Source organism: Callorhinus ursinus, unplaced genomic scaffold, assembly GCF_003265705.2.
Source record: "Callorhinus ursinus isolate GAN/ISIS: 27379988/994484 unplaced genomic scaffold, GSC_fseal_2.0 scaffold3, whole genome shotgun sequence".
Classification (NCBI taxonomy): Eukaryota; Metazoa; Chordata; class Mammalia; order Carnivora; family Otariidae; genus Callorhinus; species Callorhinus ursinus.
The window spans coordinates 84,399,284-84,422,846 of NW_027397065.1; the positions used below are offsets into that span (position 1 = coordinate 84,399,284).

Here is a 23,563-nt window from a genome sequence, read left to right on the forward strand (position 1 = left end):
TTCTTCTTCTTCTGGGATCCCAATTATTCTAATGTTGTTTCGTCTTATCGTATCACTTATCTCTCGAATTCTGCCCTTGTGATCCTGTAGTTGTTTCTCTCTCTTTTTCTCAGTCTCTTTATTTTCCATCCTTTGGTCTTCTATATCGCTGATTCTCTCTTCTGCCTCATTTATCCTAGCAGTTAGTGCCCCCATTTTTGATTGCCCCTCATTAATAGCCTTTTTGATTTCGACTTGGTTAGATTTTAGTTCTTTTATTTCTCCAGAAAGGGTTTCTCTAATAACTTCCACGCTTTTTTCAAGCCCAGCTAGTATCTTTAAAGTCATGATTCTGAACTCTAGGTCTGACATCATACTAATGTCCGTATTGAGTAGGTCCCTGGCTGACGGTACTACCTCTTGTTCTTTTTGCTGAGGTGATTTTTTTCGTCTTGTCATTTTGTCCAGAGGAGAATAGATGAATGAGAGAACAAAATGCTAACAGGTTAACAACGTCCCCAGCAAATATACTCTATACAAATCAGAAAAGACCTGAAACCAGGGGAAAAGAAAGGGAAAGAAAGAAAAAAGAAAGAGAAAAAAAAGAAAGAGATAATGATAACAACAAACAAAAACGGAACAAAACAAAACAAAAAACCAGAATATGATCAAATGTGATCAGGCTACTGCATAGATCAGTGCCACACACTAGATTTTGGGCTTATTTTGGTCTGTTAGAAGAAAGTGCCTCCTAAAATTTTAAAGGAAGAAAGACTTATATATGTACAAAATAAGGGTTGATACAATGAAGCGATGGAAGTGACTGTAAAGATGAAAATTATAAAAGATTTTATAAAAGGAATTGATAAGTTGTTTGAAAAAAGAAAGAAGATTTAAAAAGAAAAAGAAAAAAAAAGGGAGAGAATGTGATCAGGCAGGAGACTAGAAAAAAGCCGTACACTAGTGATTTAGGGTATATTTTGATCCGTTAGGAGAAACTGTATCTCAAAATTTTAAAGAGAGAACAACTTATATATATATATATGCCAAAAATAAGGGTAACTACTATGAAGGGATAAAGTGTGACTCTAAAAATGAAAAAAAAAAAATTTTTTTTTTAAAAAGTTGATTGTTAGGTTTTTGGTTGAAAAAGGGGAAAAAATTCAAAAAAAAAAGCTAAAAAAATATTAACTTTGAAAAACTAATGAATCATGGTAAAAAAAAAGCCATGAATTCTATGTGCAGTATTCCCCTAGCGCTGGAGTTCTCCCGTTCTCCTTGATCGGTAAACTTGGTCTTGGCTTGCTGGCTATTCGTGCGGATCTTCTGGGGGAGGGGCCTGTTGCCAAGGTTCCCAAATGTCTTTGCCGGAGGCGGAATTGCCCCGCGCTAGTCGGTCCGGGCTAAGCAATCTGCTCAGGTTTGCTCTCAGGAGCTTTTGTTCCCTGCAAGCTCTCCGTGCAGCTTTGGAGGATGAGAGTGAAAATGGTGGCCTCCCAATCTCCACCCGGAGGAGCTGAGAACTCGGGCCCCGCTCCTCAGTGCGCCCCCAGAGAAAAGCAGTCACTCCCGTGTCCCCGGTCTCTGGCCGCACTCCGCGCTCACCCGGCCTGTGACCGAGCGTTTCTATCTCTGGCACCCGACCCCGTGTGAGTCTCCAAACCCAGCAGATCCCTGCGGTGCGCTCCCGCACCGCTCCCCCCGGGGGAGGAAGTGGAGTCTCCCCGGATCTGCTGCTTGTTGGGTCCCTGCTGGAGGAGCAGTGGCCCGACTGGGCCGCGGATCCCAGTTTATGGCCACCCCGAGCTGAGAGCCCGCGCCTCGGCTCCGTCTCTGCAGCCGGCTTCCCCGCTCTGATACCTGGGAGCTCTGCCGCACTCAGGCACCCCCGGTCTTTCTGTGACCCCGAGGGTCCTGAGACCACACTGTCCCGCGAGGGTTCCACCCCCCGCTTAGCCACTGGAGCGACGTCCCTCCGCGGAGCCGACTTCTAAAAGGTCCGATTTTGTGCTCCGCGGCTCTAGCACTTGCCAGAAGCGGCCGACGGAGGCCCCCTCCCCCGCCGTCTATCCTCCCGAATATCGCCTCGGATTCGCTTCTCCGCACGTCCTACCTTCCAGTAAGTGGTCGCTTCTCTGTTCAGAGAGTTGTTGCTACTCTCCTCTTCGGTCTCCTGTTGAGTTCGTAGGTGTTCAGAATGGTCTGATCCCTATTCACCTGAATTCCTGAGATCAGACGAAATCCAGGTCTCCTACTCCTCCGCCACCTTGCTCCCAAGCCCTCTTTTTATGGTTTTTTATACTTTTAAATTTTAAGGTATTCAGATTTTGTTCTTTATAAATTCTTTCTAAGAAATCATACCCTTTGCTAAATTCATGGTATAATTCTCCTTTATTTTTTATTAGAATATTTAAGATTTAACCCTTCAGATTTATTCTCTAATGTATCTCAAACTTATTGTTGGGTATGGTGTGAGGTAGAGATCTAACTTTTCTTCTTTCATATGAATATCACTTGCTAGGAAAACATCTTTTCAGCACCTTCCCTCTTTAATTTATAATATTACTTTTGCCTTTATGATGTGCCATCATTATTTATCTACATCCACCTATGGCAATCTTATACACACTTACATTAAGGTGTGCATCCTTAATCATTTTCAAAATCACCTTGGGTTGAAGGTCCAGCCACCCCATTCCCAGAAATACACCCCTCCCTGCTTTCTATCTTCACCTGCCTTCTTCACTCCTGTGGGGAGCAGGAGAGGCCCCAGGGCTCACAGAAGCTGAGGAGGACTCAGGTTGTAAGGGGAGGAGGGAGATGGAGGAAGGAAAGGGGGTTCTCTTTTATTCAGTTCTCCTGCTGACATGCCCGCTTGTTGCAAGTGGCCACCTGCCTGCTCTCTGAAGGGAAGAGGGGAAAACTCCCTACTTCTTGGATCTCTAAACTTAAGGGGGGGGCAGAAAATACAGACTAGCACCTCACACTAGCATCCATATACTCTTGCTATTCTCCTCCAGCTTTTTCCAGAACTCTTCTCCCTGGTCCAGAGGGAGTTCTGGTCTCCTCCCTCCCACCTTGAAGGCAGCCTGCATTCCTCCACTCCTGTGGCTCTTGGTAACTTCTCTAAACCAGGCTTGTGTTTAATTTGCAAAGCCAAGTTTTTCTTTAAAATTCTAAATTTAAGAGTTGGGCCTTTTTTTTTTTTTTTCCTGTCAGAGCTCTTCTTCCAACAAATACACTACACTTTGGCTGTCAGACTAGTGTTTTCACTTCAAAAGCTCTTCTTCGAAACCCAAAGCAGGTTGTGAGCATACATTGCACAAAGGATGTGAAGTGTGCTCCTCCTTAATGGTCTCAGGACCTACCTGGCAGTATTTCCTAACACTCAGGGATGGCCAATGCAAATTACCCTAAAATTAAATAATAATGACAGTCATGAGAATACATTGCAAGGGAGGAAAAAGGCATGCTAGAGGAGTATTAAAAACAATACAGATTTCGGGAACCGCCATCTTCCAGTAATTTGCCAAAATGACCAACACAAAGGGAAAGAGGAGAGGTACCCGCTATATGTTCTCTAGACCTTTTAGAAAACATGGAGTTGTTCCTTTGGCCACATACATGCGAATCTATAAGAAAGGTGATATTGTGGACATCAAGGGAATGGGCACGGTTCAAAAAGGAATGCCCCACAAATGTTACCATGGCAAAACTGGAAGAGTCTACAATGTTACTCAGCATGCTGTTGGCATTGTTGTAAACAAACAAGTTAAGGGCAAGATTCTTGCCAAGAGAATTAATGTACGCATTGAGCATATTAAACACTCAAAGAGCCGAGACAGCTTCCTGAAGCGTGTGAAGGAAAATGATCAGAAAAAGAAGGAAGCCAAAGAGAAAGGTCCTTGGGTTCAGCTGAAGCGCCAGCCCGCCCCACCCAGAGCAGCCCACTTCGTGAGAACTAATGGAAAGGAGCCTGAACTGCTGGAACCCATTCCCTATGAATTCATGGCATGATAAATGTAAAGAAAATAAAAGACCTCAAGACTAAAAAAAAAAAAAATACAGATTTCATTTAATAAAGGAATCAGACTAAAAAAATTATCACACATTATGTGGCTTTCCAATTCTAATTCTTACAAGCTAATTCTCAGATCTTCTGATTTAATCCACACGTACCAGCAGCTACTTTACACCTCGGTAGTTGTATTTAGGCCCAATTTAATTTTTCCTTCCAGCCACATGCGTTAACAATAAAAGGAAATAACAGCGTGAATAATAATTCCTTTTTCAAAGTCATATTGTGAAGTTCAGAGGAGAGGGATGGGTGAAGTCCGGAACTGCAAAACCACTTAGCAGATAGAAGGCGTTCCTCCCTCATTGGGCAGGCGGGACTCAGGAGGTTGTACATGTGCAAGTGTTGAATAAGTATATGGAGCCCGTGAGCTTTGCCCTTTCTGTGCTCTTGTTCAGGAAGACTTTTAGACTGGGGTCTGTCCAAGAAAACCAGAGCTGGACTGTAGTTAAAGCAGTAAAAGCAGCTTTTATCCAGAGAGGTTTGCAATGGGGGAAGAGAGACCCGAGTGTAGAACCCGGCTCCATTCTGAGTACAGTCCAGGTGAGGGGGGATTACAGCCACGGAGTGGGGCTGAGGTCAGGGGACAGAAGGTCTCTTAAGAGCAGGGACCTAGGGTAGGGAGCTTCCTGCCAAACTGACGTGGCAGGATTCTTGCGGAAGGCAGCCAGGGTGCTCAACTCTCACCTGGGAGGGTGTGGAGAGGAGGAATTTGATCAGATATCAAGGGTGGAGTGTTCTCTCCAAACTGACAGCAGGCTTCTTGCCAAAACTGGACTCGGCCAGGACAAGGGCCAAGGTCAAGGCCTACCTGAGAAAAGACTCAGAGAAGATGGACTTGAGTTCCATCAAGGACGGTCTGTCAGTCCGCAGAAGCTTATGACGCAAAGGCAGCCCAGTTCTAGTTTCTGCTGTGAGCCCGCCTCAGCGAGCCAGTGAGAGAGGAGGCAGCGTTCCCACCAAGGGCACACGTGTGCCGTCTGCTGGAGCCTGAGCGTGCGACCTGCACTGAGCGACCTCACGGACGTTGGCACACCCGTGCACGGCCCGCTCACTGCCTCAGCCCACACACCCCCACCCCCATGGCACGGAATCACCCCCTCTGGCACATACCCCTGTGGCCTGCACCAGCCCCCTTGACCCCACCCCCGCCCCATGCCTCCCCCCACCTTGTGGCCCACACACCCCCCCAGCCTGCAGCACCCCTTCTGGCCCGTACTAGACCCCTTGGCCTTACCCCACCCCCCTTGGCATGCATGCCCTCAGCCAGCACTGGTGGTAAAAGGTCTGCACTGCCTCTTCCTACCATTAAACAGTACGAAGGGCAAACCATGTACCACATGCTCTCCATGAGGCCTAAGAATTCTCACACCACCTGACTGTCGGACTCGATCCAACAAGCATTACCCACAGCGGGGGAGGAGGAGGCCCAGGCCTGGCTTCTGCGCTCTGCTCTGCGGTGGGAGCCTGTGGGGTTTTCTGGGCAGAGTGACCACCTCCACGTTAGAGAAACCGTTTTATGGTGAAGTGTCCTAATAGCCTACATTCCTAAAACTTGATTGGAAACCAATCGGACAAGGAACAGAGTTCCATACTGATCAGAGGAGGTGAACAGGTGCATGAGGCCAATATTGCATACCTGCCAGGTTAGTCTGAGGCATTCATCTCTCCTAGTTTGGTAGGAATCAACTCAGTACTGAATTTTTTTATATGTGACTTAATTATTTTCTTCTTAATTATCTTCTTCTTCTTCTTCTTCTTCTTCATCTTCTTCTTCTTCTTTGGAAATTAGTAAATACCTCATGCATCTTTTTAAATTGACCTCTTTATTTGGAGTTCCAAATATATTGGTAGCCTTCTCCCTTCTTTCCTCCTGTGTTTACAGTGGCAGGAAAGGTACTCCTCTTTGGTTTACTAACACTCTTTATACAAAAGGCAATACCAAGAGTTTCTTTATCTGTACACTAGGCACAGACAAGCTATTATAGTTCCAACGCAGGAGGGGAACAAAATCCGTACTGTATCTTTACTAAAAACACAGGATTTTTCTAAAAGTTAGCTAATGGATTAAGCAGTCTGGTTAAAAAAATTGCTCAGAATTTCTCAAGTAAATATGGTTAAGAATAAGGGCTGTTATAAGAGCAAATAACAGTTGTAAAGGTAGCAGCATTTGGGGACGATTTTAAGGCTAGCTTTTGAGGACTCAATTAGGTGAGCTTGCTGGGTTATCTCTAGGGCCTTAAGGATCACTCTTTTGATCTTGAAAAGCTCTGAGGAGAAAGGAGGGTCTAGATGGGGGGCAAGACGTAACATGCTTTTCTGAGTTTCAAGTAACAGTTCGCTGCAAAGGTGTATTATATGTGGATGGCACGGTAGTGGGGACATGAATTGTTGTTGGTTAAGGTTGTGAGTAAACCTGTATAACAAAGATGAAACAGTAATAATTTGTAAGTATTAAATTTACTCATGGTTCACTGTTGTATAAATATTAAATGCAGGACTTAACGTTTACTTAAGAAAGCCTAGTTTTTATCCCAATTAATTGATTTGAAAAAGAGATGGAAATCATATCCCCCTGGATGACCTAAGTAAATGTTAATTCCTAGCGCCAAGGAAATAGACAACAGTTATACCTTAACCGTGTGCGTGTCTGTGCGCTCACCACCGGTCTCTGCATTATGTCTCCATAAACAGAGGCCACAGCAATCATCGGGCGGCTGGGAGCCTATCAGAACCACTTTTTATAAGCTGGTTTTGAAAAAAGGGTGCTTTGCAAAGGGACACGTGATTCTCTGGACTAGACCAACCGTAAGATCAGATATTTCTTCCCAGTGGGAGAAGGTGTCAATGCTCAACCCCTTGGAGTCTCCCTGTTAAGTATACCTTCCTTGGTCCTTTAAAAACCAGTATTTTTAGGGCATTGAAATTACTTTGTATAATACTGTACTGGTAGATACATGTGATTATACATTTGTCCAAACCCACAGACTGTACATAACCGAGAGTGAACCCTTTTTTTTTTAAGATTCTATTTATTTATTTGTGTGTGTGTGTGAGAGAGAGAAAGAGCACGTGCACAAGCAGGAAGAGCAGGAGAGGGAGAAGCAGTCTCCCCACTGAGCAGGGAGCCCGATGCAGGACTTGATCCCGGGACCCCAGGACAATGACCCGAGCCAAAGACAGATACCTAACCAACTGAGCTACCCAGGTGCCCCAACCAAAAGTGAATCCTAATGTAAACTATGGACTTTGGGTGATTATGGTGTCCCAGTGTAGGTTCATCATTTGTAACAAATGTACCGCTCTGGTGAGGGTGTTCATAATGCCCATGCTTGTGTGGGGGCAGGGAGTATATAGGAAATTTCTGTATCTTCTACTCAATTTTGCTACAAACCTAAAACTGTTCTAAAAAATTAAGTCTCTTAAAGAAATCAGTATTTTTTTGCATCTGCTTCATGCCAGTCCCTCCTCTGGATGCTGGGGTAGAGAGATTAGAATCATCAGGCAAGAGCCTTGAATTGCTTCCTTTTGTGCTCACAATAATGTGGACTGATGATGCTCTTAGACACTAAGATCCCTAGCCCATAACCCTCCCACACACATCGAGTGCCCAGCTGACAACCAACCACACCAACTTACCAGCCATGACAGTGAACCAACTTGAGAGAGGATTCTCCAACCCAGCTAAGTCTCCCCACATTATATAGCCTGGAGCAGAGGGGAGCTGTCCCTGCTGAGCCCTGCCCATTTAGGATTTGTGAGCAAAATAAATGCATGTTGCTTTAAGCTACTAAGTTTCGGAGCAGTTTGTTGGACTGAATGTGTACCCACAATATTCATACTTTGAAGCCTTAACTCCCAGTCCCTCAGAATGTGACTGTATTTGGACGTAGGGTCTTTAAGCGGGTGATTAAGTTTAAATGTGGTCATTAGGTGGGTCCTAATCCAATATGGCTGGTGTCCTTATCAGAGGATATTTGAACACGAGAGAGGCGCCAGGGATGTGCATGCACAGAAGAATGGCCATGTAAGGACACAGCAAGAGGTCGACCATCTGCAAGCCAAGGAGAGGGGCCTCAGAAGAAACCAACCTTGCTGACACTCAATTGATCTTGGGCTTTCAGCCTCCAGAACCATAAGAAAACTGTTGTGTAAGCCATCCAGTCTGTAGTATTTTGTTATGACAACCCTTATAAACTAACACACATGATTGGAAAACAGATCCAGTCTCCAAGCATTGATTTTATTCTTAGAATCCTTCAAGTTTTTGCTATTGACCATTCATTTCCTGTCGCTTCATAGAATACGTCATCCTAGAATTGTCTGGTTTCAGTAGCACTGACATCTTTCATGGGAATAACAGTGCCAGTCAGTTAAAAGAACATTTTATAAAAGCTGATGGATGTCATGAACTTCTCCTAACACATGGCTTACCCAAGCCTCTTTCAGTCTGCAGTGTAAACATACATGGCCTTTTCTTTTACTCTCTAGCTTATCTCCTCTGGAATTTACTGGGCTTGTGTAATTATTTCTGAAAGGTGAAGAAAACATTTCCCCCAAGGAGCAAAGAGCCACCATTATAAGGCCAAAAAGATAAAATGTTTGATACAGTTGGGGTTTTGTTGGAGGAGGGGGAAGGGTTGCAGTTGACTAGCTGCAAGTCCACGAATTCTGATTTATCTTGATGATTTTTGTGTGTGGTGAACATGTTACCTACTATTTCAAGGAAGATAAATCCTCATTTTTTTGTTGTTTTTGCTTTTTTCTTCTTTTGCCATCACTTTTTGGACAATGCCAAGCTGTTGCACCTGCTCCTTCCTGGGTCGGGAGTGAGTCTTTCTCCATCCACTGCTATCCTCAGCCCTTCCCTGGTTGCTCATTGTATCCAGGGAACCAAAGACATGCCATTGAAGAGGTTGAGGGGTGGGAGGAAGAGAGTGGGCTGGTTAATTTCACAGTGAAATTTTCAGGGAAAAGCTGAAAGCGTCTGGTGATCGCAATGGACAGTGTAAGAGATATGGGCAAGTAGACACTTTATTGCTATAGACTGAATTGTGCCTCCCCAAAATTCATGTGTTGAAGCCCTAAACTCCTCCAAGTGACTGTATTTGGAGATTGAGCCTTTAAACCGGGGATTAGGTTAAATGAGGTCAATCGGGTGAAGCCCTGATCTGATAGACCAGGTGTTCTTTAAAAGGGGAAGAGAGGGCGCCTGGGTGGCTCAGATGGTAAAGCGTCTGCCTTTGCTCAGGTCCTGATCCCAGGGTCCTTGGATCGAGTCCTGCATCAGGTTCCCTGCTCAATGGGGAGTCTGCTTCTCCCTCTACCCCCCGCCCCTGCTTGTGATCTCTCTGTCTGCCATGTGAGGTCACAGCAGGAAGGCAGCTGTCTGCAAGTCAGGAAAAGAGCTCTCCCCAAAACCTAGTCATCCTGGTGCCTGGTCTTGGACTTGAGGCCTCCAGAACTGTGACAGATGATGTCTTTTGTTTAAGTCACCGAGTCCAAGGTACTTTGTTATGGCAGCAGGAATACACTAATGGATATATCTGGCCTGCTTTGGGTAACCCTTGTTATTAATCCTTGCTAGCCTATGTTCCTTTTTATTTGCAATGAGAGATGGCTAGATTGTAAATATTCTGAAATTCACAGTGAACGCTGCTTGTACGGATGAGAAAGAAAAAGGCAGAAATAAATTACATCATTGAGGGCGTCAGACTTCACACTGAGTGTGGCTGGGGCATGGACTTCAACTCTTCCTCCAAGTGAGATGAGAAAGCATCAGGGGGGTTGAGCCCAGGAGCGGCAGAGTCTTACTTAGCTCTGAGGTGGATCGCTGTGGCTGCTTTCTTGAAAGTGGACTCAGAGGGCAAGATTCAAAGCAGGGAGACGAGTAGGAAGGCTGTTGCAGTAATCTGGACAGAGAGGATGGTGGCTTGGGCCAGTGTGGTACACGGGTGGAAGTAATGAGCAGTCAGATTCTAGATATATTTTGCAGGCGGAGGTGGCAGACTTCATAGACAGGTCCATGTAGGCTCTCAGCCCACGGTACTGCATGATGGAGTAGTCATTAATTAAGATACCGAAGATGGTAAGAGGAATAGTTCCAGAGGTGATGTCACCGCTGCAGTTTGGTCATGTTAACTTTGAAACATCATAGACATCTGAGCAGAGAACCACAGGGGCTCTGGTAGCCAATTCGGGAAGATGGTGCAGTACAAAACCAATAGGCATTTGTACATAGAATCAAGCAACCTTACGTTCTCATATGCCCAAGATAGTCCGATGCTGCCTTTTTCCCCAGTGTAATCATCGACATCCCCCCACTCCAGTCTCAGAAGTGTCCCAGTTTTGAACCCAAATTATATCATCACCTTAGTCTGCACCCTAGTGTGGCTGAAGTCATGGGATGGGATGGGAGCCCATGGGAGTGGGTGAAGATGGGGAAGAGAGAGACCAGGATGAGCCTGGGGCTGCCGTCATTTAGAAGATGAGCAATGAAAGAGAACCGGCCCAGGAAATAGCAGGGCCTGTGAGCAGGACAGCAACAGAGGGCGGGCCCCCAGAAGCCACATAGAGAGACCTCTGGAGAAGGTAGATCGGTTTAGGATGCCCCTGGTACAGCCCTTGGCCTCTTCTTTGTCCATCTTCACTCATTTCCCTGGTGCTCTCACTCGGACTCAATGCTTTTAATCACCATCTGCATTACAGTGACTGGCATGTGTTTATCCCGGGCTTCCTCCCTGGCCTCCCTACTTCAGCCAGTCTCCTGTCCCTGTCCCCTCTCATGACAGCAGCCATAACCTTTCTCTTCCATCCCCTCATCGTCAAAGTCCCCCTGGACACCAGCACGCCTTTCACCATCTCCTCTCCCTGCTCATTCCCTTGAGCACTCAGGACAAGAGTGTTCTTTTATCCTTCCTGTTGCTTGGTCAGTAACAGAATGCATGCTCCGTGGAGGAAGGACTTCTTTTCTTTGTCCCATGCCTGGCACATCTAGGTGCTCCATGACTATTCGTTGAATGGATGAATGACAGAAAAAGAAATAGGCTCCTTGAGCACTCAGAGGCAGGAGGGAGCTGAAGACAGTTTGGAGATGGACACTCAAGAGGGGAGGCTTGTCAGTGATGCCAAGAGTTTGAGTAAAATGACCACTGAGAAGCAGCAGTGGCTTTGCATGTCACCTGTGACCACCGGTGGATGTGTCCAGGGCTGGTGACACAGAGACCTCTGAGCTCACAGGAAACTTGGTGTGGGATTCGGGGTCTTCTTAAGAAGATGCTGGAGCAGAACAGAGGCGTTGGAATGGAAGTGACCTTGGTAAGAAAAGAGGTGGACAGAGAAGGAAGGATTGTGCTTTGCAGCACAAAGGAGGATGTGAGAGTTTGCTGAGAGGGAGAAGAGTTTCAGCGGTGTTGGGAGTCTCAGAAAGAGGGCATGCCTGGGAGCCAGTGTCCCCTGAGTCAGAAGCAAGGAAGCAGAGGGAACCAGGAGACAGCCTCCCTGCTCCTAAAGCAGCATCTGGAAGCTGCCCCGTGTAGTTTCTGGGACCAAAGATGTTCTGCAGTTCTTTTGTCTTTTTTTTTCATTAACAAGTGCGAAGAGAATGTTTTCTCTTCCAAGTCAATTACTTACTCTTCTTTAAAGAAGGACATTATAAAATCAGAAAAAAAAACAGTAATTTCTGTTCTTTTTTTTTAAGGTTTTATTTATTTATTTAACAGAGAGAGACAGTGAGAGAGGGAACACAAGCAGGTGGAGAGGCAGAGGGAGAAGCAGGCTTCCCATGGAGCAGAGAGCCCAATGTGGGGCTCAATCCCAAGACCCTGGGATCATGACCTGAGCCGAAGGCAGACGCTTAACAACTGAGCCACCCAGGCGCCCCAGTAATTTCTGTTCTTAATAAAATTGATAGTTTTAAAGGCTTCCATTTTCTTAAATAATGCTAGAGAACGCGAATTTCTTTTGAGCTGTGCTTAGATTGTGCTTTTAGGATTATTTTTTTAAATCTTTGCTCTCATTGGTCTAGAAAGGAAAACAAAAGGCAAGGGGGCACTTTCAAGTTGTTTTTACATTAAAGAGGATTTTCATCCCTGCTCTTCTCTTCCTCGTCAAAAACACAGTGTGTTAATATCCTAGGGCTGCCATGACAAATTGCCACAAAATCTGTGGCTTAAGATAGCACATTTTTTCTGCACATTGTGGAGGCCAGAGATCTGAAACCAAGGTGTCAGAGGGGCCTCCCTCCCTCCAAGGGCTCTAGGAGAGGATCCTTCCTGCCTCTTCCTGTTCTTGGTGGCCGTAGGCATTCCTTGGCTTGTGGCCGTGTCACTCCCAGCTCTGCCCCCGCCTTCATGTGCCTTCTCCCCTGTGTATCTTTGTGTCCAAATTCCCCTTCCTTCCTCTTATAAGGACGCCAGTCCTTGGATTGAGGGCCCAAGATCATCCAAGATGATTTCATCTTGAGACCCTGAGTTTAATTTCATCTACTTCAGATAACGTCACATTCACAGGTACTGGAGGTTAAGACTTGGGACATATATGTTAGGGGGCCACTTTGCAACCCACTGCATGTAGTTTTGTAAATTGGGATGGGATTTATTTTGGGGGTGTATCATTATTTTGTGTTCTGGAAAGTCACTTCACTTAAAATATTATATATGAATAAAAAAGTTGAGTTTCAAAGAAACAATGGAGACCATTTTTCATTGTGTTTTTTTAGATCATGTACAAGTAATGGATGACTTGGGAATTAAAATCAGATATTCAGCAACCTACAAATTGTATGTTTCTCTTGCTGACATTAAATCGACTAGAAAACACAATTAGTAAAATGTCTTTTGAAGAAATACGTTTTGTTCAGTGCATTCCCTCATGGATCGGCACAAAATAGAATCCTGATTAATTTGAAGTCATGTCAAACTTTAATTCTACTCATTTCAAGTGATTGTTTCCCTTGAATATAGAGCTGTAGGAGTTTATGAATAAGCGTGGAACAGAGAAAAGTTTAAGTTATGGTGTGTAAGGCATGGAAATGATGTTCGCAAAGCATCTAACTCGATTAAAACCCTGGAATCTCACTGGAATCAAGGGAATTCATTCATTAGTAGAGCAACCTAGAGGGATGGATTAGATATTACCTGTCTTATAGTTGAAGGCACTGAGAAGCAGGACACATACATAAAAGAAGCCCAGTACACAGCTAAGAATCAATGGAGGCAGGATTTGAACCCGGTGCCTTTGCCCTATCTCTGTCTCAGTTCGTTCTTCTCGTGGGCTTGCAACGTGCAAATAGAGCAAGAGTCAGGCACCTGGCTCTGTGCTGACTTCACCACTAAACCCCTGTTGATCCAGGGCACTGGTCAAGAGCTGGTGCTCCGTTAAGAGCCAGGGTTTCGGGACACCTGGCTCAAGTAGTGAAGCACGAGCCTCTTGATCTCGGGGTCATGAGTTTGAGCCCCATCTTGGGCATAGAGATTACTTAAAAATAAAATATAAGAGCCAGGGTTTGAATCTTCCCTTTGCTGCTTACTAGCTGTGTGACCTAGCGTCACTTACTTATGCCTTTGTGCCTCAGTTTCCCCATCTGTAAAGTGGGGATAATATTAGTATTGTGTGAGGATTCAATGGAGGGATTTATAAGTAAAGCACTTGCAGGGGTGCTTATGAAGCCCAGCGGAAGAGACCTGCTCCTACCCTTGTCTCGCCCTCCGTGAGACATTTATTTATGTAGCTGGACTTCTCTACTCTCCCCCAGCCCTACGCCATAATGAGATTGCTGGTGGGGCTGAAACGCCCCAAGAGGGCCAATGCCACTTAAGCGTAAAATGTACTTTTTTTTTCCAATAGAAAGATTTTTGAAGTGTGCATTAGCTATATAGGCAAAGAAATTTTATTTTTTTAGATTTTCTTGTACATCTGTGGTTCTAGCTTTGCCTCACGCTTTGTCCTTGAAATGAAACTCTTTGTTAAACAGAAATAATCTTTGCTTGGAAAAAAAGAACATTATTTCCATCAGAGGGCTAAGAGCAGCAGTGAGCTATAACATTTATTCAAGGAGAAAATAATCATTATTAGACTTGATTATATGAGTTTATAATCTATTTCTAGATAGATCATATATTATTTAATCTATGTGATAAGAGCGTGTTAAATAAACCTGTTCCAGGGAAATTCTTAACATGCTTTGTTACTTACTGTCTTCTTTTTACCAGCCAGCTTTTTGTGGAAATTGTTTTATTTCTTTCCGCATATTTTTTCTAATTGCTCTCCAAAATATGTTTACAATTTGATACTGAACATTTTTTTTTACCTTGGACTTGTCTAACATTTTTACTGATGAATGCTATTTATTTCACTGCGTGTTCACCTGAAATGGGGATTTAATGGGCTGGTAGTTTCACACACAAAAAAGTTATCATTTATAGCTGGAGCAGACATACTGTGAACAAAAATTATATATATATGTATGTATTTTAAGGAGGCTCCACACCCAGTGTGGAGCCCAATACAGGGCTTAACCTCACGACCCTGAGATCATGACTTGAGCTGAAATCAAGAGCCAGATGCTTAACGGACTGAGCCACCCAGGCGCCCCAACAAAAATTTTAAAAGGGGCCAAAGCAGTCATACACATTGCCCCACATTAACCCTAAGGCTTTAAGAATAAGGCTTTGATTAATATATGTCCTGTGAAAATTAAGTAAGATTTCCAAAAATTTGTAAAATTTTGTCTAGGGAATAAATAAGACCATCAGTGATTATACCAGGAAAGTAACCTTGGCTCATCCCCTGGTGAACATGAGAACTAGTGATAGAAACTGGTGGAGATTATTGTTTCCAAAGCATGCTCTAGAGAGAGGTATTATGGCAGTGGGAAAGGAGAGAGAAGCAGGAGTAGTCAGGGAGGGAGGTAAAACATGGTAAAAATTAAAAGCAGAAAACATCAGTATTCCCCCAGAATAATGTATGTATTCATTCAAATTATGTTTATGTTTCTCATGCTAAATTTGAAAGTCTCAATACCCAAAAGGTCAAAACCGCTTTTTTAGGGAAACTCACTGTGTATCAGAATGGAGTAAAACTTATTTTCCTAGTGGAAAATATACCCAGAGAGCTAAACCATGCTGCGCTGTGTCAACCTAAAAACAAATGAGGACTTCTTAAATGTAATAGATTCAAGGTTGTGCAATAATACGTTTATCTGTGCCCAAAAGGGGCCGTTACTCAGAACACAGTGGCTGTTGCATGCAAGGAAGACGGGAGCTACTCATTTTCCTGAGAGATGCTCATTAAGTCCGATGTCTCTCACTACAGCTCTGTGCGCCTTCCCATCACACCACCGGAATTAGGTGGAAAGCGATTTCATTGAATGAAAAGCCCAATTTTCCTCTGAGCTTATGGCTCTTAATAAAATAAAAAGCAAAGTTATTTTTAACAAAGGCATCTGAGCTTCCTTGGCTAAAGACAGGGACTCGTCTCCAGAAGAACAACTCTCCCTGGAATCGGGGATAGTTTTGCACCAGGAGCAAAGGAGGCAGACTCCTGTAGGTGACTGTCAATCACACACCCGCCGTGTGTATCACCTGCATGCTCAGCTGGTCACTAGAGTGTGGTTAGGGTCCCAGCCAGATCACCACCTGAGCTGACAGGTGTCCATATTCATAATTATAGCAATTTTAAAGTGATGCTTTAATGAATGCTATGGGTTGACAAACCTTCTGTAAAGGGTTATATGGTAAACGTTTTAGGCTTTGTGGGCAAAAGGTAGATAGTGAATATTATGTAGCTACTACAAAATTATTATTAATTAAGTCTAAAATACAATAATCCGATGTTAATAATGTTTATAATACGGGCTTTTCAGAAAGAATGGGGTTATTTAGGAGAGACAACATTTTGCCTAATTTGGGTTCAAAGTTAGTGTTCCCTATCATCAAATCTATTGTAAATATTCATTTGTAAAAACCGTTTTTACCTTATAAGCCATACAAAAGCAGAAGGTGGTCGAGATTTGGCCCAGGGGCTGACCCTGCTCTAAGATATTATTGATTTTATGTGTTCACATGTATAATTCTGGTATTCTTCCCTGAAATACAAAGGTAGATTCTTTGTAGGTTTTATTAAGGTGGCCCTTTGAGTCAGGGATTAAAATGAATTTCTATGATATTTTTATGAGATGCTTTCTGTCTCATAGATGGAATTCAGGAGTCCATGGAATTCCCCTGACTGGATTAGCACAATTTTGTTTTCCAGCTGGGGACCACCCATGAGTGAGTAGTAAAACCAGTTGAAAGCATTTTGACCAGCATCTAAAAGAATCAGTAGACTAGAACAAAACAGAATAATGACAATTCCTATGGCAAGGAAAGTTTGGTTTGCCGTTTTGGAAAAGCAGTGCTCAGTTTGTGTTTGTGCGCACGCGTGCCTAAGATACATTTTTATAATATATTTTTAAATATATGCAAAACACTGACAAGTATTTACCTTTTCCAAATAACATATTAAAATAAATAAATAAAATCTAGATGCTGACAGAGGAACATTATCAAATGCCTCCAGCTATTGGATGCTAATAAATTACATCGTAATTGATGGGTATAAAATATTTTGAGTGTCTGTAGAGTACTGTTTTCTACTGTAGATGGTGAATGATCAGATGAAGAAATAACATATTTCTGTCAGGAAAATAATCTCACATTGCTGTAAGTATTTTCTGAATTAATGCACAAATTTTAGTGCAAAAATAATCTAAACTCTTCCTCTGTTTGTCAGGAGTTGATATTTTAAAAATTATAACCACTTATCTTTATTAGTAAATGGAAATTATAGCTGTAAGGAAAATTAGTTTTGTAATATTTTAGCTTGCATTCTGAAAACAGCTTAGGCATTGGTTGTATTTACACAATTTATCTCCTTCCCTAGGTCAAAGTTGTTTGCTTCTTATGTTGAGTGGCATGGTCCACACCTCAGAATGAAGTCTTTTTTTTTTTTCTCTGTCTCTCTGTTTCAACCTCTCCTTTGCTTCTCATTCAGCCAGTCCTGGGTAAGGACACACCTGGTAACTGGACCCAAAGTTGCAGATGACATCAGATGCCCAAAGAGACAACCTGATCCTTCCTCAGGGATAACCTAAGTCAACCGTTCCCTCTTCATTTGAATATAAAATATTTCAGAAGTGCAGTGGGCCCACCTGAGAACCAAGATGAGTGTCCAGATATTATCAGTATCACTGTTACCCTCATCATCTTCACACGTCTTTGAAAAGTAGATCATATGTATGGAGAAAAGGAAAGGGGAAACAGGAGTTTAAATAAAACAATTTGAAAAAAAAGCTTTTCCCCCAGCCTAATTTTAGCCTTTAAAACTACAGGCAAATTATCAAACAATTCATATTTGATATGCAGTATGTGATAGGTGAGTATGCATGATTATCTAGCTCTCCATATTAATATATACACATACATGTATACATACACTTGCATATACGTGTGTGTAAGTATATACATACATATATAATTGTGTGTACATATGTGTATAAACATGTAAATTTTGTTCTATACATATAAAATTTTTTAAACGGCAGATTGTGGCACCTTAGTGGATAGTAAAATACTTCTGTTGGTCAAGAACTGTGTTTTGAAAATAGTTTAATGGAATAGAACAGAAAAGAACATCTATCAAAAGGCATCAACCTTAGTAAGGACACCTTTCTTTCCCTCTTAATTAAACATAACATTTATGTGTGTGCTTGGGTCTGTATGAACTGAATTACAGTAGAAATAGTTCATTTTGTGGCTCATTGCTAAAAATTTTTGAAAAATGGTGCTGAAGTCAGTGACAGCAATGATTCACATGTTCCTTTTGTCCTTGTAGGTACTTTATATTTTATTGCCAAGTGCCAGAGCATTGTAATTAGTAGGTTGCTTCCTGGAAATGCATCATACAAGTTAATTGAGATAAATATTTTTATATTTGGTTCCACGTGGCATTCACACAAACTATTGGTTAGGTTTTTCTGTCTGCTGGTTATTGTAGGTCTTTTATCTGCTATTTTAAGCTTTCTTGCAATAACAAGGCTGAGGATTGGACTGCCATCATCCAATAATGCCAACCAAGGAAAGTCTAGAAGTATAATATTAGACACTGATTTACGGAGAAAAGAACTTGATCCCTATCTCATACGGTTTGGAATGGTACCATGTGTTAAAGCAGGGATCCTGTATTTTTTATGAACATTACATACGTAATCTATTGTCTCCCTGTTGAATAAAAATCCGGCCGGCCAGAAATCTGACACTGCAAAAACATGAGAATTCTCACAGTTCAAGTGTCACAGTGGGTGGATTTTTTTTTTTTTTACCATATTGTTTTCCTTTGAATGTATACAAAGGGAGGGCTTATAAAAGCAGTCATGTACCTGACAAGTTGCAAGGTTGTTATGTGTGGTATTTCGCCAGTTGTTATTAGCTGATGTATATTAACTACACGGAAATGCATTACTTACTGTGTGGGTCTCTGGGTATATAAATTAGTAGTTGCTTGCTAGAACTTTAGAAATAACATGGTGGTGAAAATGCTACCGTACTTGCACTTTTTTTTCTTTTTGTAAGCAAAATTAAAAAGAGCCTCGTATTAGGGAAGTTCTGCTAGTGGGAACAAATTCTAGTACATTCCAGCATTCATGGGAGGTAAACTCAAAATTGAGGGTTTAGATACAAATTTTATTCAAGTTCATTGTGAAGAATTTGTGACTTGGAATTCAGAAGGGGAGAAATACAATGTTTGTGAATGTGCGTTTTCCAAACATGGCACCTTTTGAAAAATAATTGTTATGAGATTAACATTCCCAAGATTAACATAATCTTGCAATTCAAGGCTCCGTGGTCTGTAATTTACAATCACTAGTATAACTTTTGTATTCCGTAGTTCGTAAGTAGACCTCTGACTTTTTGAACATTTCTGCCTTTTGGTTTCTGTTCTGTGAATGTAAATATTGATGATGTCTTGCGTATTCTGAGAGGGAGGGCTTAGTCCTGCAAAAGTCATTCTGCAGGGTTCCAAAGTGCCAGTCTAGAGAGGAACTCTGGCAGCAATTTCAAAAAGAGGCACCTTTTTTGTAAGTATTTACATTTATGCCAAACGTGTATTGTGAACTTCATGTGCATATAGTCATTGTTGAGATCAGAGCTCCAGTTTCTTTGTATTAAACATACAAATCCATGTCCATTCCTTTGACCCTCTTACAATACTAGGAGCTAAATATGTGCTGTGGTTCAGTTAAATATGAGGTATGGACACAGTATATTTAGGTTGGAATTCTTAAGTGAAGAAACAGTGTGCCCTTTTCAAATGGAAGACCTTATCTATTTTGGTCAAGATCAATAAATCGGAGAAAACACTTTTCCAACATTCCCCTTATAGCACAGAATAGATTTCAAATTTTTCAGATTTAAGGACCCCAAAGTGTTGTAAAATTATTTTCTTATACCTGTCAAGGCTTGGAAACAAGGAAAGCTGAGAGAATCAGCATCGCTTGCTGGGATGGGCGTCATTCTAAGCCCCTTCCCTGCCATACCTCCTTCACTCCTCTGCATTCCTATAGGCTAGATGCTGGCATGTCCCCACTTTGCAGGTGAGCAAACTAAGTCCCTGTACTTTGCTCATGGTCTCACAGCCATTAAGTAGAGGACCTGAGCTCAACCCAAGGCAGGTTGCCTTCAGAGGCCACACTCTTAGCTATGATATATTTTTTCTTTAATGAAACGGTTTGATAAAAGAAAGAAAAGGCACAGAGTGATCATTAAAGCCATGCTCAAAATGAAGACAGGTCAGTTCTGTTAACTAACATCCCATACCTCTTCAGACACCTATTAGAATACTATTGGAAAAGCTTTGCCCCAGTAGGAAGGTGGAAAAGGGTCAATATGCACCTTACTCACTGTTATGAAAATCCTATTTCAAAAAAAAGAAACTAACCCATAATTTTAAAGAAATAAGTACAAATCTAAGTAACTATTCACATAAGACACATGAGCTCTAAATGGTTGAAAACTGACACTGTGGAAAAATGCCCATCGTGACAATATAAATGAGCCTTCATTATATAATTTTTATTCCGTTTAGTGTAAATAATGTGATAATGCTTTACATGCCTTCATTGTTAGTTTCAAGTTATACCTTTGCTGACGGAGAGAATTGATTAGGGACTTGACTGAAATGACTCTAAGTTCACTCAAAATTTTTTACTTTAAGTTTCTGATATACATCTAGAAAAGGAAATATGGAAATATTTGAGATAGGAGACACATATCCTATGTTTCATGGAATACCTGCACTTGCCAGAAGAACACCGACGTCAGGCATGTCTAAAAGCCCCCACCACATGCAGCATCCCTGAATTCCACCTCCTGCCATTGGTGGGAGCACATCACGAGCAGTGTTTTCTTGGTTTTTGCTGCCATCGGTTTGATCCATCTGCTTCCTTCCTTTCTGGTTATCTTATTTTACATTTTTCTGCCCAACAGCGACCATTTCTCACTCCCCTCACGGCTCCTCTTGTTATCCCTTGTATGATGCTGTCACTTCCGTTTCCAGGTTGCAACTCAGAACAAGCAAACGCCTCATTCTTTCCTCCGCATAACAAACAGAACCAGTGAAGGGCTTGCTTGCTTAAAATGTTAAACCAGAAACATGGGCAGACCTTTTTTTGTGAGGTCATCGTAATGGTTAAATGTTTATGCAAAATATAACGAGCTACTATAAGTGTAGATTTTCCTTTAAGGCAGATAATTTTTGTTATTATTAGGAGAGATTTGCAATACTTGCAAAATGTGTTTAGTCCCATTAAATCACACTGTTAAGTATTTGCCATTTCAGTGCCAGACCAGTAGGATGGCTCTCTCTCACTGTCAATTTGTCTCCAACAAGGGAGCTTTGGAGGAGGGTCCTAGTTGCTTAAGATTTTTCAAGTTAGTAAAAATCTCTAAAAGGTTTCATTTATCGGTGTCCCAGTTTATAACTAATGACATCTAGTGGTGGCACGATTTGAGGCACTCACATGGCCATCTCCTGGGCCAGTTTATACAGGTCCTGTATAAACTGTAGAGATGTTTTCACACCTCAGGCTAGACATTTATGGACTAATGAGGTCAACCCTCAGCACCACATGGCACAATTGACCCATCACCCGGCCCTTAGTAATTATGGAGGGTGAGCCCTCTGCTGTTTTCATGCCCTCAATGGACAGTGGGGGTGTGGGAGCTTCGTCGTTTCCTTAGGAGGCATCCCCTTTCCAACATTCTCATTCATTGAAAGTAGACTTCAGATCATCTGTGTGCATTTGTGGCAATTCATGAGTATGAAGCATTTTTCTCTCCTTGTGATGTTCCCTGGAAGAGTTTCGACATGGGAAGCCAACCCATAATGGCAGCTTCTTTATTAAAATATGTGCAGTGAAAATTATGCTAATTAAGCTGGAGTGTAATTATAGACTAGAAAGATTCTTTGCAGGCTGAATTGAATTGTTGTAGATAAATGTGCATTAACTTAATAGTGTGCAGCTAATTATGAAAAGTAAAGGAGAAGAAGAGAGGTGATCAGTTACGCGATGTCTTAGGAATGCTGCTGTCCTAGGCGAACTCTCCCGTTAAAGCGCAGGTAACCCGGTGATGAGAATTCTTCTACCATTTGTCTCGGATTTTCAATCCCACAATTAAAATAGCCACCAGTGGCTGATTAACCCGTTTAACTCTATTTGTCAGTGGCAGTTATTACAGCAGAGAGTTAAATGCAGTGACACTCTGCAGCTTTATGTCCTGTTCCAACATATTCGTGGAATTAATTCTTTATTCTTTATTTATGCTTTTATGTGCATTTATGATAATTATGAAAATGAGGCAAGGCTCGATCATCCCAGTGCGATTTTCCATGCGCAACTAAATCTGCATTCTGGGAAATAAATTCTTTTTACTTAGAACTGAAATAAGTTCAAGTGTTCAAGCTCATGTGTCTTTTGTTCCAAAGCTATCAACTCAAAACAGTCTGAGAGAGATGGCCATGATGCTGTGGTTACATGAGAAAAAGTTGGTCATTTAATCCTCTCAGCTACAGATTTCTGAAGTCTGTCAGTAAGGCGGTTTTCTTCCGTCCATTCCTCAGTGCTACCTGCACCAGCTAAATGAGAGGTACAGCTTACAAACACAGAAAATCCATACGCTGCCACTGAGTGATTTTTCAATGAATTTCAGAAAATTTGGTGTACCCATGTCTTCTGAGCAGAATGGCTTGATATACCCACTTGAACCACAGAGTTTGGAAAAACAAAGACCCAGCAAAGCCCTAAGATTTAAGAGGTCCTTTACAGAGGGGATGACTGTCCAATAAAAGGAGGAGGCCCATGTTCTGGGACATCACAGCTCACTGTTTCTTCTGTGTTTCCAAGAAACTTAAAAAAAAACCCTTGAATTGCTTTATTTTATTTTATTTTTTTTAGCTAGAAAACCAGTGAAAATGTAGAGGTAGGCATCAAGCTTTTTCTGGTTCCTTATATTTCTGTTTTCTCCCTTTTCTCATGTACATTATGTGGTGGTCTTACACATGGATTGTTTGAGACACTAACAATTAATAACCCTGAATTTTAATTGGAACTTCCTAAATCTTTTCTGACATATCTGTCCTTTAGAACATTTATAGGTGTTTCTTTTTGGACTTCAATAAATTCTTTCTTCTAATATATTGCTACATCTCTCTTGCCAGGGTAGTATTAGTATCAGAAAGTTTCTTAAAGCTCATTATTTAATTGATACTCTTCTGAGGAAAGCATGAAGTTTTTCTCGCCTGTGAGAAGAGACATTGTTGCCAAATGATTAGAACCTGGTTTCTGCAGATTCGGTCCCAGGGTGGAACTCCAGAACTATCTGGTATTAACTGGGAGACTTTGCCCCAGATGTTTAACTTTCAGCATCCGTTCCCTCACCTGCCCACTAAGTGAAAACCTCATTATCTTCCTCGAAGGAATACAGCAGCGGTCAGCAAACTGTAGCCCATGGGCCAAATCCAGCCCACCAACTGCTTTTGTAAATAAAGTTTTATTGGAACATAGCCACACCCATTTTTTACATTTGTTCTAGGGCTGCTTTTGGGCTACAGTGGCAGAATTGAGTAGTTCCAACAGGCACTTATGTAGCCAGAAAAGCCAAAAATATTTATTTTCTGTCCCTTAACAGAAAAGGTTTGCTGATCCCTAGATTAGAATGTTAAATTTGTGTGTTTGTATATAAAACACACATGTATATAATATAGGACCTGTACATGTGTGCGCATATACCTATGTAGCATGCACATAAAGGTTTTAGTATAACGCTGACACATTGCAAGCATTTGATATCCATTGACAATTTTAAATATTATGATTTTGTTAAATCCAGTTTTACTTCATTGTTAGAAAATTAGTTGTGGAGAAGATATTAGATGAGATAGTGTTAAGCCTTCAAATTAATCACAACTAAAATA

The 23,563-nt window shown here is 42.0% G+C and overlaps 2 protein-coding genes across 6 annotated transcripts in view; both read left to right on the forward strand.

Annotated features, from left to right (window-relative positions):
* The window catches only part of CTNND2 (catenin delta 2), a 907,509-nt gene that overhangs the window by 616,481 nt on the left and 267,465 nt on the right, over nucleotides 1-23,563 (forward strand). The window lies entirely within an intron of this gene.
* LOC112820338 (large ribosomal subunit protein eL21-like) lies at nucleotides 3,488-4,034 on the forward strand. The gene has a single exon (XM_073887088.1). It carries the CDS (start codon nucleotides 3,514-3,516, stop codon nucleotides 3,994-3,996), a length of 483 nt encoding a protein of 160 aa, XP_073743189.1. The 5' UTR covers nucleotides 3,488-3,513; the 3' UTR covers nucleotides 3,997-4,034.